Source organism: Eschrichtius robustus, chromosome 17 (assembly GCF_028021215.1).
Source record: "Eschrichtius robustus isolate mEscRob2 chromosome 17, mEscRob2.pri, whole genome shotgun sequence".
Taxonomy (NCBI): Eukaryota; Metazoa; Chordata; class Mammalia; order Artiodactyla; family Eschrichtiidae; genus Eschrichtius; species Eschrichtius robustus.
Genome location: NC_090840.1, coordinates 30,487,688 through 30,507,169, shown reverse-complemented (window position 1 = coordinate 30,507,169; position 19,482 = coordinate 30,487,688). Strand labels below are relative to the sequence as shown.

At 34.7% G+C, this 19,482-nt stretch overlaps 1 protein-coding gene across 1 annotated transcript in view; it reads right to left on the bottom strand.

Annotated features, from left to right (window-relative positions):
* CNBD1 (cyclic nucleotide binding domain containing 1) overlaps positions 1–16,008 on the bottom strand; it is a 403,237-nt gene extending 387,229 nt beyond the window's left edge. Inside the window, 1 exon segment of the mRNA XM_068525485.1 lies at positions 15,921–16,008. Coding sequence (XP_068381586.1) covers positions 15,921–16,008 — 88 coding nt within the window.
* Between the last annotated feature and the right edge of the window lie 3,474 nt (positions 16,009–19,482).

The following is a 19,482-nucleotide window of genomic DNA, read 5'->3' as shown; positions in this document are numbered from 1 at the left end:
AGAAACATTATCAACAAACTTTTAGTAAGAATAGTAGTTCTTATATGCAGGAGGTGAATTCTAGCATAAGACTAAAGTACAGAACAAGGAGTTGGATAGGAGTAAAAAGAAAATATCCATCAGAGACTATAATTAATTCCCCCTATATACTTAGATAATTGATCCAGTTCTATGTTTTTAAATAAATCTAAACTTGTGTAATAATAGAGAATTAAACATACCTATGTTAGTGGTTAATAGTGTGTTTATTCTTTTCCCTTCAAATAGTACGTTGTTGTTTTCTAAAATCTCAAAGTTAATTCTCCTTCAAATAACATTCAATAAACATAAGGCACCTGAAAAATTTCAGTTAAATAGACCATCAAGAGGCAAAGGAATAGTGCTCAATCACGGACTTCTATGAATAAAAGCCGACACACCAACATGGACAATTACACAAGTGGGCTTATATTGTCCCTGCCCCTTGTCTGAGTGGTTAAGATGTTAAAATAGACATATATTAACTGAAAAGGGAAAATAGAAGGGAATGTTATACAACAAATTATTGAACTAGCTTCCCTTTATATCTTGATGAATGCAGTCATCTACATTCATGTTTATTTCCTCAACTCAAATTCGCTTCTCCACTCACTAAAATTTATCTTTCACATTCATTATTTATTGAAATTTGTTTTATTAAAAATTATAGGAAATCTTGTAGTTTTTAGTCCAATAACCTTTTTTCAGTCTTCATGGTACTAACCTCTGTGTGACATTTGACACTGGTGAAGTTTCTACCCACGAGGCTTCTGTGACAGCATTCTCTCCTTGCTTGCTTCTTCCTTATTAGACTGCTCTACCAACTCCTATCTTCTTTTCTTGAGCATCGATGTTGCTCACCAATCCATTCTCAGTATCCCTGTCTTCTCTTTTCAGTTTAGACCCACTTCTTGCATGACCTTATCAGCACCCACATCGCCAGCTATCACACATACACTTCGGATCCTCAAATCAAACTCTCCAGCCCAGAACTCTAACTTCCACTCCACTAATATTCACATGAATGTCACCCAGGAAAATCAGACTCACGATAACAAAAACTTCACTTAAAATTCCCCTCATACTTCTTTCCCTCAAAAACCTGATCCTCCTCCTGAATTCTCCACCTGGGTTAAGAAAATCCCTATCACTTTCACAATTCTATCACCAACCTTGGGATCCTATTCTATTCTTTCCCCTTCAGGACCAAGGTGTTATGAAAGCCATCAATTCTGCCTCTTTTCAAATGTATCCTAAGTATCCTTCAAACATGTCCTCTCCAATCCTAATGGCAGGGCCACTGAAGAGGGCCATACTGTGTGCACACTGTGAAGAAGTGTTATCACATGCATGCAACACGTCAGAACCTTGTTTTAGACCCTCGTTGAGTCTCATCTGTACTATTGCCATTACCTCCTGTCTAGTCTCCCTGACTCGAACATTTTCCTTTCCAACTCATCCTTCACACTACTATCACGGTACTTTCCAAAATTCCAATAGAGATTACATAACTTTGTATGGAATACAATGCCTTTTATAATCATACCCAAGTTGAACCTCATTAAATACCACCACCATGTTCGTTTCCCTTGCCCTCCCCCATATCTCAACAACACATTTTCTGTCTGCTCCATGAACATACCTTGTCCTTTTTTCTTTTTAAGATTTTTTTTTGATGTGGACCATTTTTTTTATTATTAATTTATTTATTTTTGGCTCTGTTGGGTCTTCGTTTCTGTGCGAGGACTTTCTCTAGTTCTGGCAAGTGGGGGCCACTCTTCATCGTGGTGCGCGAGCCTCTCACTATCGCGGCCTCTCTTGTTGCGGAGCATGGGCTCCAGACGCGCAGGCTCAGTAGTTGTGGCTCACGGGCCTAGTTGCTCCGCGGCATGTGGGATCTTCCCAGACCAGGGCTCGAACCTGTGTCCCCTGCATTAGCAGGCAGATTCTCAACCACTGCACCACCAGGGAAGCCCCATGTGGACCATTTTTAAAGTCTTTATTGATTTTATTACAATATCGCTTCCGTATTATGTTTTGGTTTTTTGGCCATGAGGCAAGTGGGATCTTAGCTCCCTGACTAGGGATCGAACCCACACCCGCTGTCTTGGAAGGTGAAGTCTTAACCACTGGACTGCCAGGGAAGTCCCATACCTTGTCCTTCAATATGATATTATCATTGGTTCTTTCTCAACTTAAAAAACGTATCCATCCATTTAGATCCACCTCAAAAGTTAACCCATCTGTGACATTTAAACTTCTCTTCCCTAGAAAAAAGTAGTTGTGCTAAACCTGAAAATAGTTGCCCTTAAGCAAGCATTATCTTTCTTTATGAGTTTTTCATTTATACCTAATTTTTTTTCTATTTATCACTGTCCCCTAAGGGTAGGATTCATTCCCTGCTTATATATGAAACACTAGAACTTATAACTGTGCTTCAATTTAAATAAATATTATTTGTTAAATTATAATGAATAAATAATAAGAACATGGCTCTAATATGTCAGGCAAGGGTTAGTTGTATGCAAGGAAAATAAATCAAGGAAAAGTAATGAAGGCAGGTATATATAAGGAATATAAAGTTGTGTTTAAAGAATATTCACCAAAAACTCAAAAAAAATAAATGAACAAAAAACAAACAAAACACCCTCTGCCCCTTGCAGGCAATACTTTAATCATTTTACCTCCTTTCTATATGAGATTGAAGATCATATCAATGTCATTTTTGGCATTAAAAACCTATACACCATGGCAAAGAGCTCACTAAGTAACAAAGTGTAAAAAGAAGAAAAAACTTTGATCTTCATTAAAACTGAGGATTAAAAATATTCCCTTACTACAAACTCTAAAGAATATCAGCCAAATGATGTGATTTCAATAAATTTTAAAAGAGGTATAGGATATGCATACTTCTCTTGTTTGAGGAAATAAGCAGAGTTCTCCAGGGAAAGGTAGGTTCCTTTAGCCCTGAAGGGTAAACCAATGAACTCTTACCTGGAATGGGAAGTTCTTGAGACTGGACACACTAAGAGGAACCCCAAGCCCATGATATATATGGAATGCAGGGCTGCAAAAGGATCCTACCTATACTCATAGATTTTTAAGAGTCAGGTTGTTTTGGTGATAAAATAGAGGACAAATGTTAGGTGGCATTCAACACAGAAGCAGCTGATCTCAGTCATTAAAGAGAAATAGAGAAATCACTACCAAGAAAACCTTGGAATATGAATTACTAATTAGAGACATATGATTTAGGGAAGAGTACAGAACAAAGTTGAGGAGAAAGTATTCAAAGTTAACATATAAGAAAATTCTATCTGTCTGCTATCCCAGCTCATTCCCCACCACTATTTATTTTTCTAGCAAGTAAACTGCCTTCAAAAAATAACCACTGTTCAATAATCCTGGCACCTAGGCATAACATACTCTTAGGGAAAGCATGAAAAACAATTTACTTATCAAACAAAAATCAAATAATACACATCAGAAGATGTAGTATGGCAGGAAATGAGAAGAAAGGCCACACACACATACACACGATGAAAGAAAAACGAAGATCTATAAGGCATTAAATAGAAATAAATTACAAACGAATAGGTTATATTCAGGAAAGAAGAGAAAAATAATTATGACAAAACCCACATTAGAAATAACAAAAATGGCAATAGAGATGTAAGAAAATATAGTCACAGAACATAGAGGTAAACATAAGTAAATAGAGAAAAGAAAAGGAGAAAATGATAAATGAAGATAGGAAGGCGACACTACATGTGAAAATTGTTCCTGAATAAGAAAATAGTAATAATGGCACAGGACAAAATATGCTCATACATATTACACAAGAACACTTTTCTCATATAAAGACCTGAGTCTGAAGAACTAAATATAATACCATGACCCAGAAAGGGAAAGAGAAATCATAGTACATGATTTACAAAGAGACTAGATGTTTTAGATGTACTAGGTTCATAACTAAATGTCACTTTTTCAAAGATAAACTATTATTTTAGCACCCAGGCAAAAGAGGAAGTCTCCTACAAGAGTGAAAACTAAATTTGGCCTTAGTCTTCTCCACACAACAGTCCTGGCAAACAGTAAGACAATCTCAGGGGGAAAAAAAATGTGACTCGTGAGTTTTATTCTCCAATAAATATAAAGGTAACAAATAAATATAAGACCTCAGAGAATATAAAGTACCATGAGCTCTCTGAAAAATACAATTTGATAACGATACAACTAAGGCTTAAGTAATACGGACTATACTAATAAACAGTAGGTAAACTCTGCAAACCTTAACACAAACAATAAATTCTTCATAGATTCTAGTGGCAATAGTGTAAATAATAATGAGTAAAAAATTGGAAGTTTCAACAGAGAAGTGGAAGTATAAAATATATTTGTATAGATTCCCTCACACAGCAAATAATTAATAGCTACAGTTTAAAGAATATTTTAAAATAATGGATGTTTAATAATAATATTTGAAGGTATGAATGAAATTAGCCAGACTTAGATTTTACTATTCAGATTAGACATTAATAATCAAATTAAGATGTGCAGAGACAAACTTTTCTCATTTCATACTAGATTGTGAATATCCATTGTCTAAAGTTGTTAAACCAAGAAAGGTTTAGGTATGGAGCCTTACTATTAAATATTTTTGTGTTCCAAATTATATGGCCTTAAAATTTATAAATCAAAAATCTCAGCAGTTGTAAATTAACTGTACTTCAATTTTAAAAATTGTTAAAAAAAAAAAAAAAAGAGCAAATTGGAAAAAAAAAAAACCTCAGGAGACAAAATAACTTCCACAGTATCTGCCCTTCCTTTTTACCCAAAAATTAAGTAGAAAATGAATCACTGAGGATATAAATATTCTACATAATTAATGAGATATATTAATCATATATAAAATCTATTCTTAAATCAAACAGCATATCAAAACTGAAATTATAAAATATCAAGAAATTAAAAACAGTGACTGCTTTCATGAACCAATGGAATATAATTAGTCTTTCTCTGGGGAAAGTACATTCCCCAAATATTTATATTACAAGAAAGGAGAAAGAATTAAGCATTCAATGCAATAAGTTTGGAAAAGAAAATTAAAATAAATAAGAGAAATAAAAGAGAGAAAATGGAAAAGTAGAAATTAATGAACTTATAAAACAAGAAAAACTGTAGAAGATAAACAAATTCAAGAGCTGGTTCTTTGAAGGGAAAAAAACTACTGGCTTATCTAAACAAGGAAAAAATATCATAAGTACTCAATATCAGAAATACAACTGGGAAGTAATTAATGATAAATATCATTATATAGGTAATCAAAGTATTTTTCACAACTATGTGCCAAAATAATTAAAATTCTGATTAAAAATGAATGACTTTTCAGGAAAATGAATATTACTTAAATTGACCCTAGAAGGGAGGGAAAACCTAAATAAATAAATTGTCTTGGAAAAGTGGAAAATAATCTCACAGTAGTTTCTCTCTCTCTCTCTCTCTCTCTCACACACACACACACACACCCCACACACAAAAACACACACACACACAAATGTACATAACCAAGGTGTTATCACAGGTGAATTCCATCAAATCCTCATAGGAGAAATAATTCTAATGCTAGTTAAATGTTTCAGAACACAGAGAAGAAAAGCTTCCATACTTCTTTGATGAAGCAAGTAAAATAATGATACCCAAATGTGACGACAGTGGGAAAAAGAAAACCAGAGACTGATCTCATATATAAATAAAAATGAATATTATAATTTTATAGTGCCCAGAAACATATTAACACAGTAATACCACACAAAAAAGTAAGATTTATCCTAGTAATTCCAAGAAATTTCAACTACCACATATAACCATATAACTTACCACAAGTCAACATTTTAAAAAGCATAATCTCCAGATAGAGAAGTATTCAGTAAAATTCAATATTGTTTTTAAATAATTTAAGCAGAAAAAAGTTTCTTAATTTGGTGAATATATCAAACCAAAAGACAGCATCATGTTTAATGTTGAAACCCTAGAAGCAATAGCATAAATTCAGGAACACCTTACAAATACCACTAGTGCTACACATGTCTGGAAGTACCAAGCAACACAATTTGATAAAAGAAATACACAAGTTATAAAAATTAGAAAAAAAGAGACAAAAAAAATCACTGATCACAGATCACCATAACAAATACAATAGTAATAATGAAAAGGTTTGAAATACTGTGAGAATTACTAAAATGTGACACAGAGACGAGAACTGAGCAAATGCTGTTGGGAAAATGGTGCCAATAGACTCACTTGATACAAGGCTGCCACAAACTTTTATTTTGTAAAAAATACAATACCTACAATGTGTAATAAAACAAGGTATGCCTGCCAGTTAAAAAAAAACAGAAAGAAAAAAAGAGAAACAACAATAATTGATAATATTGTAATTATATAAGTAGAAAACAGAATTGCATAGACTGAAAATCCATTAGGGTATTGACTGAAGTGGTTGATTATGGAAGTAACCAAATATTCAATAGCTTGCCCCTTTCCCTGAAGAAATGAGTTACAAAAGCACTGAGGGTAGTAGAGGAAGGTAGGCATCAATGCCAGCTGTAGGTTTGGGGAGAATGGTAAGGTGTCCCAATGGATAAGACCAGGATGTGGTGGGCATCCACATGTGGGGTGGGCCTGTGCAAAATATCAGAGGCCAAGAGGGGTAAGGAGAGCAAAGGTGGGAGGGGGACAGGATGTGCCATTGTCGAGTGTAGGACCCTTAGTGGGGATGGGGTGGCAGTAGTATGAAAGATTGGCTACACACAGTGGAACTGATCAAATGTGTTAAGGTTAATAGGAGCAAGGTTTGTTACTTGAGAGAAGAGAGTTACAAATACAGAAGGCAAAAATGACTGTAGTGTTGTATTGGACTTGAACGAATTGGTGTAAACTCATGGCTTTCAATAGATATAAATTGATACGCAAACAAATATAAAGGTACATTTTTATTGCTTAGATCTGTCCACTGAGAGGGCCTGGGAGCAGTGACACTCTAACATCAATGAACACACATAGTACCCAGAGCTTGATTTTTAAATCTAATTCTGCATTAAAATAAACTAGGGCTCTTTGGGAAAAGAGCTGGTCTGCAGGATCAGGTAGGGAAAAGTACTGAGATGTGCCTGAAAAATCTTACTGCGCCAGAAAGCAAGGAAATGCTTAAACCACCTTAAAGGTGCTCCCAGTGGCCAGACTGAACCATTAAACAATTTGGGCATCAAAATATATAATGATAGTAATTAATTAAAACCCTTTGAATAAACTAGGAAATCATAATTTTACATTGATTGATTAAATATTTCATGAGAAAAGGGGTATTTATATATTTTCAAAATACCTTTTCACACAATACTTATTAATTACAAAAGGGGGAAAAGCAAATTTACAGCAAAGAAGCTCTCTGAGTACCACCTTAGTCAACTGATTAAAGTGAAATTATGTGCCACCTGGTAAGAAGGAAGGAGAACACAGAATCACTTTTATGACATTCCTGCCAAAGATTTCTAACTTGAATCTAATCATAAGGAAATATCAGACAAACCAAACTGAAGCATATTCTTCTAAATAATAGTTTGTAACTCCCAGCATCAAGGTCATGAAAGGCAAGGAAAACTTAAAAACTGTTCCAGACTAAAGGAGATCGAAGAGATAAGATGATGAAATGCAACATGAGATTTTGAATTGGATCCTTTTACTTAAGAACATTAACAGAACAATTGGCTACATTTAAACGGGGTCTAAAGATTAGATTACAGTAATTTATCTGTGTTAAATTCCTGATTTTGATGAATGTATTGTGATTATGTAATAAGAGAATGTCCTTGTTTTTAAGAAATGCATACCAAAATATTTAAGGATGATGGAGTGTCAAATGGCTCTGGAAAAATATATTTCTTTATATTGAATTTACAACATTTCTGTAAAATTGTGGTTTCAAATTCTTTTATTTTTTAAAATTCAATAGCTTTCTCATATGATGACTTTTACAGTTAGAAAATATAGTGAGAAAAAGATCTTCATAATAGTAAGGAAAAAATGTAGAATGCCCAGGAATAAATTTTATTGAGTGTCATGAAAAGGACACTTGCATAACTTGGAAGTAGAAAGGTTGAATAAAGATACCAGTTCCTGAGTAGGAAGACTCAATATCACAAAGATGTCAATTCTTCCTAGGTTAATTTTAAATTTAGCACATTTTCCAATTAAAATACCAAAATGTTTACTTACTGAAGAAGCCCAAAATAGTTCTAAAGTTCACACAGAAAAATAAAAATGGGAGAATAGCCAGAAAATGTCTTTTAAAAAAGAGTAATCAGTAAAGGTTAATCTTACCAGATATTGAAATATAATGCTTCAAAATTACAACAGTTTAACATGAATGCATATATAGACAAGAGATTAGTGGAAAAAGTAAATAATATATTCCAGAAATAGATCCAGAATGCATACAAAAATTTAGTATTTAATAAAAACTGGCATTTCAAATTAGCAGGAAAAAAAGAATTACTCAACAAATGGTGTTAGAAGAGTTGGTTGGTCACTTGCAAAAATATTATGTTGTAGCCTTACATCACTATTCTAATGTAAATGTATTCAAAATAAATTCCAGGTGCACCAAATATTTAATAAGCTTAATATTGAAACGTAAAATTATATAAATACTAAGAGAAAGCATGGAGGAATTATGTTTAACTTTTGGCATGGAAAAATGACATCCTAAGCAAGAATCAATAACAGAGGACAAAAACTACACAAACATTCTAAAACCTTTGTAGGACACAAAAATCATAAAGACAAAAGAAAAATGCAAACTGAGAAGAATATTTGTAAAGTATATGCCATGCCAAAGGGCTAATTTCTTTTATAAACAAAGAGTTATTTTTTAAATAAAAGAAAAAATAAACCTCAGTGAATAGTCAAGGGACATAAACAGGCTGTTCACATAGATACAAATGGCCACAAATATATGAAAAGATTCTAAACCTCACTCTTTAAGAAAAGTGAACTTAAAGAGCAATTAAAACTGTTTTCAATTAATTTATTGGCAAAACATGTGTTTTATAGTACATGATATTAGCATAAACGTTGTAAAATAGAAGTTCGTATACACTGATGGTAGAACTAGAAATTAGTACAACCTCTTTGGAAGACAATTTGTCAGTAGTTATCAAATTAAAATGCACACATTCTTTGTCCTTGAAGTTCTGTTGAAACACTTGCTTACCAACTTAAAAAGATACATACAGAATGTTTATTTGATTTAAACAGCAAAACTTGCTAGAAACAAATTCCCACCATATTAATTAGGATCCAGTAGCCAGGAAACAGAAACCATATCAGTATTTTTAATGGAAAAAAATTGATACAAAGAACTGTTAGGTGTTAGAAAACTGAAAAGAAAAAAAAAGGGAACACCAAATATCATGCAGAAAGCATCTACCACCCCTATTTCAGCTGATGAAACAAAGGAAAGAGGTTTAATTACCAAAATTTAGAAGCTTGGAGAAATGGCCCTACAAAGCTCAGATACGTCCCTCTGAGGACAGGACGTGTAGTAGTAGCTGGCACTGAATTTTTGAGGGGGTGCAATGGGGCTATTTCTGAGAATGTTGGTAAAACTGCAAATGGAATAAACTACTGCTGCTGGAACAAACAGCCACGGCTTGGGTGAAAAAGACATTGCTGGAGAGACACTCACAAGAAGCAAACCAGAAACAGAAATCAAAAGAATGAACACTTTCCGTAACTTTCCTCCTGCCTTTCAATCCCCCTCTAACACCTGCTATTTACAGAGCTTAATAGGAAGCCACCTGGCTTCCTGGGAAAAACTGGTTTGCAGAGTCCCAGCCCCAACCTCATGAAGCAGAATATAAAAGGGTGGACTTGAAGACACAATAATTTAAACATCCATTAGTAGCATTTTGGTGTACTCAAGCAATGAAATACAATGTAACCACTAAAATAAATATATATATACACATATAAACATGAATATGCATGGAAAACTTCAAGGAAAATATTTTTATGATAGTTACTTCTGAGGATAAGATCAGGAGTATGAGTTGGGAGGAAGACTCACTCAAATTTTAATCTTTTCTTGTGCCTGAGGCATATGCTATTTATGTAATAATTTGTAAAAGAGAACTATTCACCAAAATTCCCATATATTGTGAGACTTGTTCATTTTTCTGTCAATTTACTAAACACTTGCATGCTAGGCATTGGAGAAACAAATGTGAGGGATAACCACTTATTTCTAGATATTCATCTAATTAGAATCATAGCCCTAAGGCACAAGTATATGAGGTTTCTAAGTGAAGTTAAAGGTGATAAGGATAGAAAGGGTGTAGAGAAAGTGCTAAAGGAGTTCAGAGATATGGAAGAGATTACTTCATACCGGAGGGCAGTGGTCTCCAACCTTTTTGGCACCAGGCACCGGTTTCATGGAAGACAAGTTTTCCGCTGACCAGGGTGGCAGGGTTGCGGGGGTTAGATGGTTCAGGTGTTAAAGCGAGCAATGGGGAGCGGCAGATGAAGCTTTCCTCGCTCGCTCACCCACCGCTCACCTCCTGCTATGCGGCCCAGTTCCTAACAGTCCCCAGACTGGTACCAGTCCACAGCCCGGGGGTTGGAGATCTCTGCTGGAGAGGACAGGAGAGTCTTTATGGAGATTAAAGTCATTGAGCAGAACTTTGAAGAATTGGAATGATAGGAACAAATAGAGCAAGATAGAAGGGAACCCCAGAGGAAACATGAGTTAAGGCAGGAGGGTATGGTGAGGAGTATAATGGTGTAACTCAAGGAGTAACTTTCCCCTCAGCATGAGAACTCTCCAGCTCTATTTACGAGAGACCAGATAGAGAGTGTTAACCAGATTGCTAGGGAACATTGCTTATGATAACAATGGTGCCTGATTGATGAGTTGTACCTGGACTAAGACAAACTAGTGATGATCTGCAAGTACCTGAGCCTCTGAAATGGGCTTCCCTGAGAACAGTGATTCTTGTAACTGAGAAGTTCTATGCCTATGGAATTTTTATAGGCCATGGTTATAAAACTTGGCTCCTGCAGGTATGAATTTTAAGCCAAGGCTATTTATCACCTGCCCTTTGTGACTCTCATTACCTTGAACCTGAACTACCACCTGGGGGGGCCAAAGAGGACTGTGTGGGCTACTGCCTAGGCAGCTGTGAGAACTGCTTCCACAAAAGGGAAACACCTGATTCTGCCCTCTGGAAGATTGTGATTCTATCCTATATCTTTCTGAGCACAGGTGCCAAATATGGTCATGTGAATGTTTACTTGGACCGAGAAAGCCCTCTTGTCCCCCTGAGCAGTGATGCAGATGGGTTTAAAGAACGTCAATCAAAACATTTTAGCTACAGTGGAGAGTTCAATCAATAGCAGTGTAAAGTCTAGGACATGAAAGACAGATTTTAGCCAAATTATGAAAAGTTTAAATGTCAGATTGAGGGAAATGGATTGTAATGTAAGTTTTGGAGGCAAGTAAGACCCTGATATCTTTTGAGCAGAGAATTAATATGATCAAATTCATTTTTTAATCATCATATCAGAAAGGAAATCTGGTCCACAATATATGTTGGAAGGAAGGTGATAGAGGATCCAGATGGCTGAGGGATTGATAACAGAGGACTGATGCAGGAGGTACTTCTGAGACTGACTGCTGAGAACAGAACAGCAGCCTGACACTGAGGGGTGACCTGGTGTGACCTCTAGTGGAGAGAACTGATTTGCAATGCATTGCAATTCCTTCAAGGTTTCCAGCCTGAACACCACAGTCATGATTAAGCTCAAGTTTAAGTTAACATAACAATTTCTAAAGGCCATTCAAGATCTTCTAACAGAAAGTAAGAGCACATTGAGATAGTTATAACGGTGGTAAGAAAAAAAAGTAGAAACAGTGCTTTTTCAATAAAATATTCATCCTTTCTCCTTTGGGATTTAAAAAAAGATAAAAGTGACTTTTACACTGAAAAATAGAGAAAATAATTTTCATATATTTCCTTTCCTAAATTATCTGATGGTATTTTCCATAGGGACTATTATTGATTACACAAACACAGAGACATACACCAACATTCAACCACTTTTTTATCTTTTATTCCTTCTTGGAATATCCATTCTCATCTCTTTCAGCTGTTTTTCATCCTTGCTTTCTTTATACATTACAAAGTCTGCTTCTTCACTGACAAACCCCCCCCCTTTTTTTCTTATTTTTACTCCTGAATGGTGTAAAACTTTAAAATGGAGCAATATTCACCTTTCCAGATAAATATATATCTTGAAACTCCTTTAATCTTTAGCTGCTAAAGAACTGAAAACTCTCAAATTACGGGAAATGCCCGTGAAGTTTTAGGAATGATGGCACCATTATTTCAGGTTTTCTGTAAATGTATGCCCATAACATGAAAGAAAAGAGCAAAGGAAAACATTCACTTAGGAGTAGTATCTTGTTTCTAAATTCCTTCAAGCGTCTCTGGTCTTCTCTTGAATGCTTTTTTTTCTTTTCTTCTTCTTCTACAGCCTCACATGTTGGAAGAAGCAAAATGTACCTACAAATATCTTGTGAACTTGAAAGCCTTTTGTTACTGGGAAAACAAACAAACAAAAAACCTTTTGGTTAAAGCACAGAAATTCTTTCTACCAGATAAACCAGTAGGCAAAACGTAAAGCACATTTTTGAAATTGTCCTCTCTTAGAAAGATAAGCCTAATAAGCATGAATAAAATAAAGGTATAGCTTATTAACCCAAAAAAAGTATCTAACTGGACCACACCCCTAATCGTAAGTATGAAAGGGTTTCCTCCAGCCAAATGCTAAAAAAAAATTTAAGACATCTTTCTTCCTTTTTTCTCTTCAGGAAGTCAACTTCTAATAACAATGGGTCAAGCATGTCCCTAGGCCAGATGCTATTTCATGTAGGTGGTAAAACTACTGCAGGTTTTGCTAACTGCAAGGTTTTTAAAACAATTCTCATCCAGAGTAAAAAGTGGCATGACTTTTTTGCTTTTGAGAACAATCACCTCTTTCCTAGCATAAACATGCTATGAAGAATCCAGAGACACAAGTCAGAGAGACTATAGAAGGAGAAGACTTGGAAGTTTCAAAGAAAATATTTGTAAGTGACTCAAGAAGCTTAACTGCTTGGAGTGTTTTTGAGTCTGAACTTCAGAGTTAAGCAGACAGCACTGGAGGGGTGTTTGAAGATGAGGATATATTCTCTTCCTTAAATCTAAAGTGTCAAAGCAGTGAAAATGGCAAAATTCAACAAATGCATAACCATCATTTAACTAGGAAATTGTGCAGGGGATTTCAGGGTAGTGGGCAAGAAGGAAACCAGAGTGCTGCTGACACTCTGGTTTGTTGTTGTTTTCATGAGTAGAGAAAATTCATTACATAGATGATACTATGAAGAGTCTCTACCACTTGACAACGATGTGAACTTTAGCATGAAACTTAAGCCTCACTATGCCTAACTGTAAAATAGACCATGTGTTAGTTTTCTATTGCCACTGTAAAAATTACCACCAACCTACTGGCTTAAAGACAACACAACATTATTATCTTACAGTTTTGGAAGTCAGAAGTCTGAAATAGGTCTCACTAAGCTAAAATCAAGCTGTCAGCAGGACTGTATTCCTTCTGGAAGTTCTAGGGGAGAATCCATTTCTTTGCCTTTTCCAGCTTCTAGGGGCCACCTGAATTCCTTGGCTCATGGCTCCCTTCCATCTTCAAAGCCAGTAATGGCCAGTCAAACCTTTCTCATCCTGCATCTGACTCATAAATGCTTCCTCCTTCCACCCAGAAGGACTCTTGTTATTACAGTGGGACCAGCAGATAATCCAGAATACTCCCCCATCTCAAGGTCAGCTGTTTAGCAACCTCAATTCCATCTTCCATTCCTCTTCATTCCACTTGCCAAGAAGCATAGCATCTTCACAGGTTCAGGGGATTAGGACATGGACATCATTGAAGGCCATTGTTCTGCCTACAACAGAGCTCATAGGTTCATTGTGGGAAATAAATGAAATAACAACATAACATGCAAAATTCTCACACACTGCTTATAGAAAGCCCTCAATAAACATTATTCACATATAAAATGTATAGAGAAGATAGACATGACTCACTAAATGTAACCTAGCTAAGTACATTCAAAGTAAACCAGAATGTATATAATGCCTAGATTTTCCTTAAGGTCCTTAACTGAGCCTTCCTATTTATGTCCATCACATTTTGAATCAGTCCCTTTTATATCTCCTTTATCATTCAGGTTCAGTCGTATTATGGATTGAAAACATTCTCACATATGTTTTCCTGAGGTCATTGTTTCAGCAGTGACGATAGAGTTCGCTAAGGGAAATTGCCGACTTGCTAGAGTTAGCAAAAAGACACAGTTACTGAGCAAGCAGGACACGTCTCCAAAGAGAAGTCACACATAGAACATCAAGCAGGAACCTCTGAAGGGAAAATTGGGAGCCCCACTGCTTTCCATTATGCTCTATTCAGTTCTGAGACCTAAATTGCTGCTGATTTTTCATCTTTTAATCACTTCACACAAGTTAAGTGTCCTTGGGAGACACTACAGAGGGTAGCACATATCTCATTCCATTGATACTAAATTAATTTGATCTTTTAACTCCCAGATACTGCACTTCCTAGGCTGCTAAAAAAGAAACCATCTTAGGGTGACTTTTTTCTGCACAGTAGAAACTGTGTTTTATGGCAAAATTACTTTTAATATTTATTTCAACTCGCACTGAAATATAACTTTGGCTATATACAAGAAATTTTTCATAACAATAATAAAAACATATAAAATAACATGTGTAGGAATAAATTTGATTTAACATAAGGACTTTGTCTAATGCTGTTCAAGACATAAGTATAACATTACCCATTTCAAAGGGTATCAACTCCTGCCTGTGGCAACTTTTTCCCTGGAGACTATGATCATTAATTTTAAAATATGTACACATAAAAGAGTCAACTCTCACAGGAAGATAAAAGAATAGATGGGTTAGTTTTTTCAGATCAATACCAGAAATCTACCCAATGAATATTAAAATAATAAGGTAAATGCTTTATTGAAGTTGAAAGAGTCAGTTATTACCGCTGGTATCTGAAAGATTTTTAAAATCTCAACTATCTCTGGGACTATTACCTATTATTAGTCAGTATATTGGTGACCAAATAATAGATCTATGAATTTGATGGCTATGAAGAAAAGTCTTGAGAAAAATATTCTGGGTTAGGCTGACTGTATAAAATAAGAAAATACTGTAAATTGTATAAACTTGAAAATATTTATATTTATAATTCTTATGATATCATAAATCAAAAACTACAAAATTAAAATAAAATGGGAATAAATTTCAGAGCAAGGATAATGGGAATTATCTCTTATTTTTCTTAAAAAATTTAAATAAGAATTTTCCTAGTAAAAATTATGTATTAGATAGCTTATGAAAGGCAGTAAAGCTAACTCTGGGTAGGCACAAGAAGACCTGTCAGAAACAAGGGGCCTGATCATCGGTAAGCCAAGTGACCTCTCTGAGCCTTTGTTTTCTCTCCTCTTTAAAAGTATTTTTTATTTGAAGCTCTGAGAGTTCATAAAAACCCTCATTTTACTGGGTAAAATACTGGAGACCTACAGAATAGAAATGGCTTCAGGAGGACAAAGCAGGAATTGCACATCTATGTTCTTTCCATTCCACTGTGCTGTCAATAAGACTCCCAGTGTGTCTACCAACCCTCAAATGCCCCACTTCTTTTCTCTGGGGTAAGTACACTGAAAACTATGGCAGACCCTCCAGATTTTCCCCACTCACTTGGAATACTGAGAAGTGGAGGAGAAGACACATTGCTTACAGCTATCATTTGAGATAAAATGGCTGCTGGGAGAGAAGACATAGGCATCTTGATGGCTCAAAGGCAGCTAACTAGAGGCTATTTGAGAGGCAAATGACCACTCTTTTCCTTGAGGCATCACAAAGCAGAACCCTCAAGGTACTGATAGGTTGAGTGTTATGGAATCTTCATGTTCACAGTTCTTCTATGTGTGTACAGCATTCTGAGAGGGAAACTTAGACTAGGAAGAATGATATTCTAGTCTAGTGGAACTTATGAAGGAGGCTTTGTGAGCTATAGTGAGTAGTAGGACTGAAGAGGGAAATAATATTGTACAGGCAGATACATCAGAATCAATAGCATACATGAGTCTAGGTTAGGTAAAGGAAGAATTCATGTCATTGACCTTCCATTGTCCAGAGACTTTTTTCAGCTTACTAAATGTCTACATTGAGTATTGGAGACCCTTTTTGTAGCAGCAGCAACAGGATATTAATACTGCTTTCCATGGCTACATACATAGAGTAAAACATACCTTCTAACGATCAGACACCAATAAACTCACCATATTCTGCGAGGTGTGATATATGTTTCTCTTATTTTCTGCTGCTTCACAATAATTAAGGTTCATTACAATGTCTAGGATTTAGAATCTTAATATATCTTTTACTTCTGTGTATCATCTCAGAAGGGTTTTAAAATTATTCTCTGGGGTCATAACTATAATGCGTTATGCACAAAAAGACTGTGACTGACTCCTGAGCATGATATATAGTGATAACTATTTATACATCAACTTCATCTAGAAAACACTAATAACAAGAATTGAAAACTTTACTTGTATTACAAAAGTAACACGTTTGGGGCTTCCCTGGTGGCGCAGTGGTTGAGAATCTGCCTGCCAATGCAGGGCACACGGGTTCGAGCCCTGGTCTGGGAAGATCCCACATGCCGCGGAGCAACTGGGCCCATGAGCCACAATGACTGATCCTGCGCGTCTGGAGCCTGTGCTCCGCAATAAGAGAGGCCGCGATGGTGAGAGCCCCGCGCACCGCGATGAAGAGTGGTCCCCACTTGCCGCAACTAGAGAAAGCCCTCGCACAGAAACGAAGACTCAACACAGTCATAAATAAACAAACAAATAAATAAATAAATAAATAAATAAATAAATAAATAAATAAAAGAACGTGAATTTCTTAAAAAAAAAAAAAGTAACACATTTATCTTGCAACAGTTCCTATTGAATTGTCTCTGCACAATAAAATTACTTCACCATAACTTTTCAGTTGAATATATTTTCTTGTCCCCAGTTCTATAAACTCTGGACTCAGTGTAGACTCAATTTTTTTTAGGCTCATCATTGCTTTTAATCTTATATTTTTTTCTACACTAACCAGCTACCTTCACCTGTATGGCTCCCACCTCAGATGGCACCTAGCCATCCCAACTGTACCCCCCTGTGAATTCCTATGCCTTCATTTGACAGACTATCCCAGATCAGTTCTCTTCCCAATATTACATTTAAAGCTCAAAGAACCAAGGACATCTTTTAAAAAGTTAATTATAAAATACTCCTGCATTTTTCATGGATTTTAAACAGATGGGGCTATATTAGATTTTTTTTTCCTTTGGCAAGTTGTTTTGATCAAATGATGTAAGAAAAGAGGTTTTCTAAGGCCCTAAGTTCATACTGATCAATTTCCTTTCTGATTCCAATTTCATAAGTTCTTATTTTTATTTATTTTCTAGTTCTTTGTCCTTATTTTTAAAATTTTCACCTTTTTTCTGTTCTATATTTCATATACAAAAAACTATATGTACTGAAAGATAATTAGCATCATAATAACTTCACATCAATTGGACCTTGCTTGAAAACAACTGAAAGATATATATGTGTGTATATATATAAATACATATATGTATATATATGTGTATATATATATATATATAGTGACAATGCAAGTAAACAAGAACATAGAACATTAAGGGAGAAATAGCAAAATAAGCAATTAAAAAATCTTACTTCACTGTATCTAAGTCTATGTAATCTTCATGATTTTGTGTGAACATCTGTTAGTATCTGCTGGTATATGTACAAAGAGAATCCAACAAATCACAAACTCAGCTTCCCCCAAATGTTTTTGATTAGTCCCTGCAATATATTCTGAATAGTCTTAAAATTCATTCCAAGAACAATAATATAATCACTGATTTGTCTTTGACAGACAGATGTATGAAATGTTTTGTCAGTTCCTGGATAATCCTCAGAAGTCTACTCACTTCTCAAATACTTACTTGTAAAATTATCCTGTGCAAGTCACTTAATTTTAGTCTCAATATCCTAATCTACACAATAAAGGTAATGATAATACCTCATAAAAATGTTATGAACACTAAATTTTCAATGAATATAAAAATTTTAATGAATATAAAGGTCCTAGCACAGTTTCTAGATATAGCAATCACTCATTTAGCATTTTTTACTAGTAATAATAATATTATTATTACAGAGGTAAACCTTGAGAAATGTACATGGATTAAAAAAGTTTTAAATACATAAATAGTTTTTCTCAAACTTACATTTTATATGGGTTCAACCCTTCCTGCTACATAGTCAACAGTAACATATTACAGGTTTGTTTTTCTAGATACACCTTAGGTATCCATCCCATATCACAAAACCAATAATAATAATAACCAAATTTATCATGATAATTTTCTATAGACTATTACTATTTCAAATGACTTAATTCCAGAGAGAATAATGCTTCAATTAAAATTAAAGCAATTCAACACGTATATTTGTATTTTAAAGTATAATTATCAAAATATTTATATAAATTAAAACTAGTTAGTTACAAAACTCATTTATGTAAAATAAAGTGTTACATCATATAATTGACCAATCTGTCCTTTGAAAGACAGTCTATAAATTACATATGCACATGTCCATAATAACTGCAAAACAAAATAAATCATTAATATATAAATATATTTATATATGTACATATTTTTTCATGTGAATGATTAAAAATAATATTCAAATTAACTAGAATGCATATAATCTGTATATAGTCTTACTCTAATAAATGAAGTACAGTATTTATTTTTTGTTTGTTTATACATATATAGAAATGTATAGAAATGAAACTTATATGGAACTTTGTACACCTACTTCAATCTGTGTCAAATTTGCTAATAAAAAAATGAGTACACATTACAAAAATATTGTCATTAATTTATGACTTAAATTCTTTTGTTTCATTTCCTGTAAATTGCTCTGAGGTATAATTTTTATGTCCTCACAAATGGTAATTTTTACTGTGAGATTAATTTATAAGCAATTTAAACTCCAACTGATAAGTTGAATAATGTGTTGATAAATACATTACTAATGAAACAAATCTGGGCTTCCCTGTTGGCGCAGTGGTTGAGAATCTGCCTGCCAATGCAGGGGACATGGGTTCAAGCCCTGGTCTGGGAAGATCCCACATGCCGCGGAGCAACTAGGCCTGTGAGCCACAACTACTGAGCTTGCGCGTC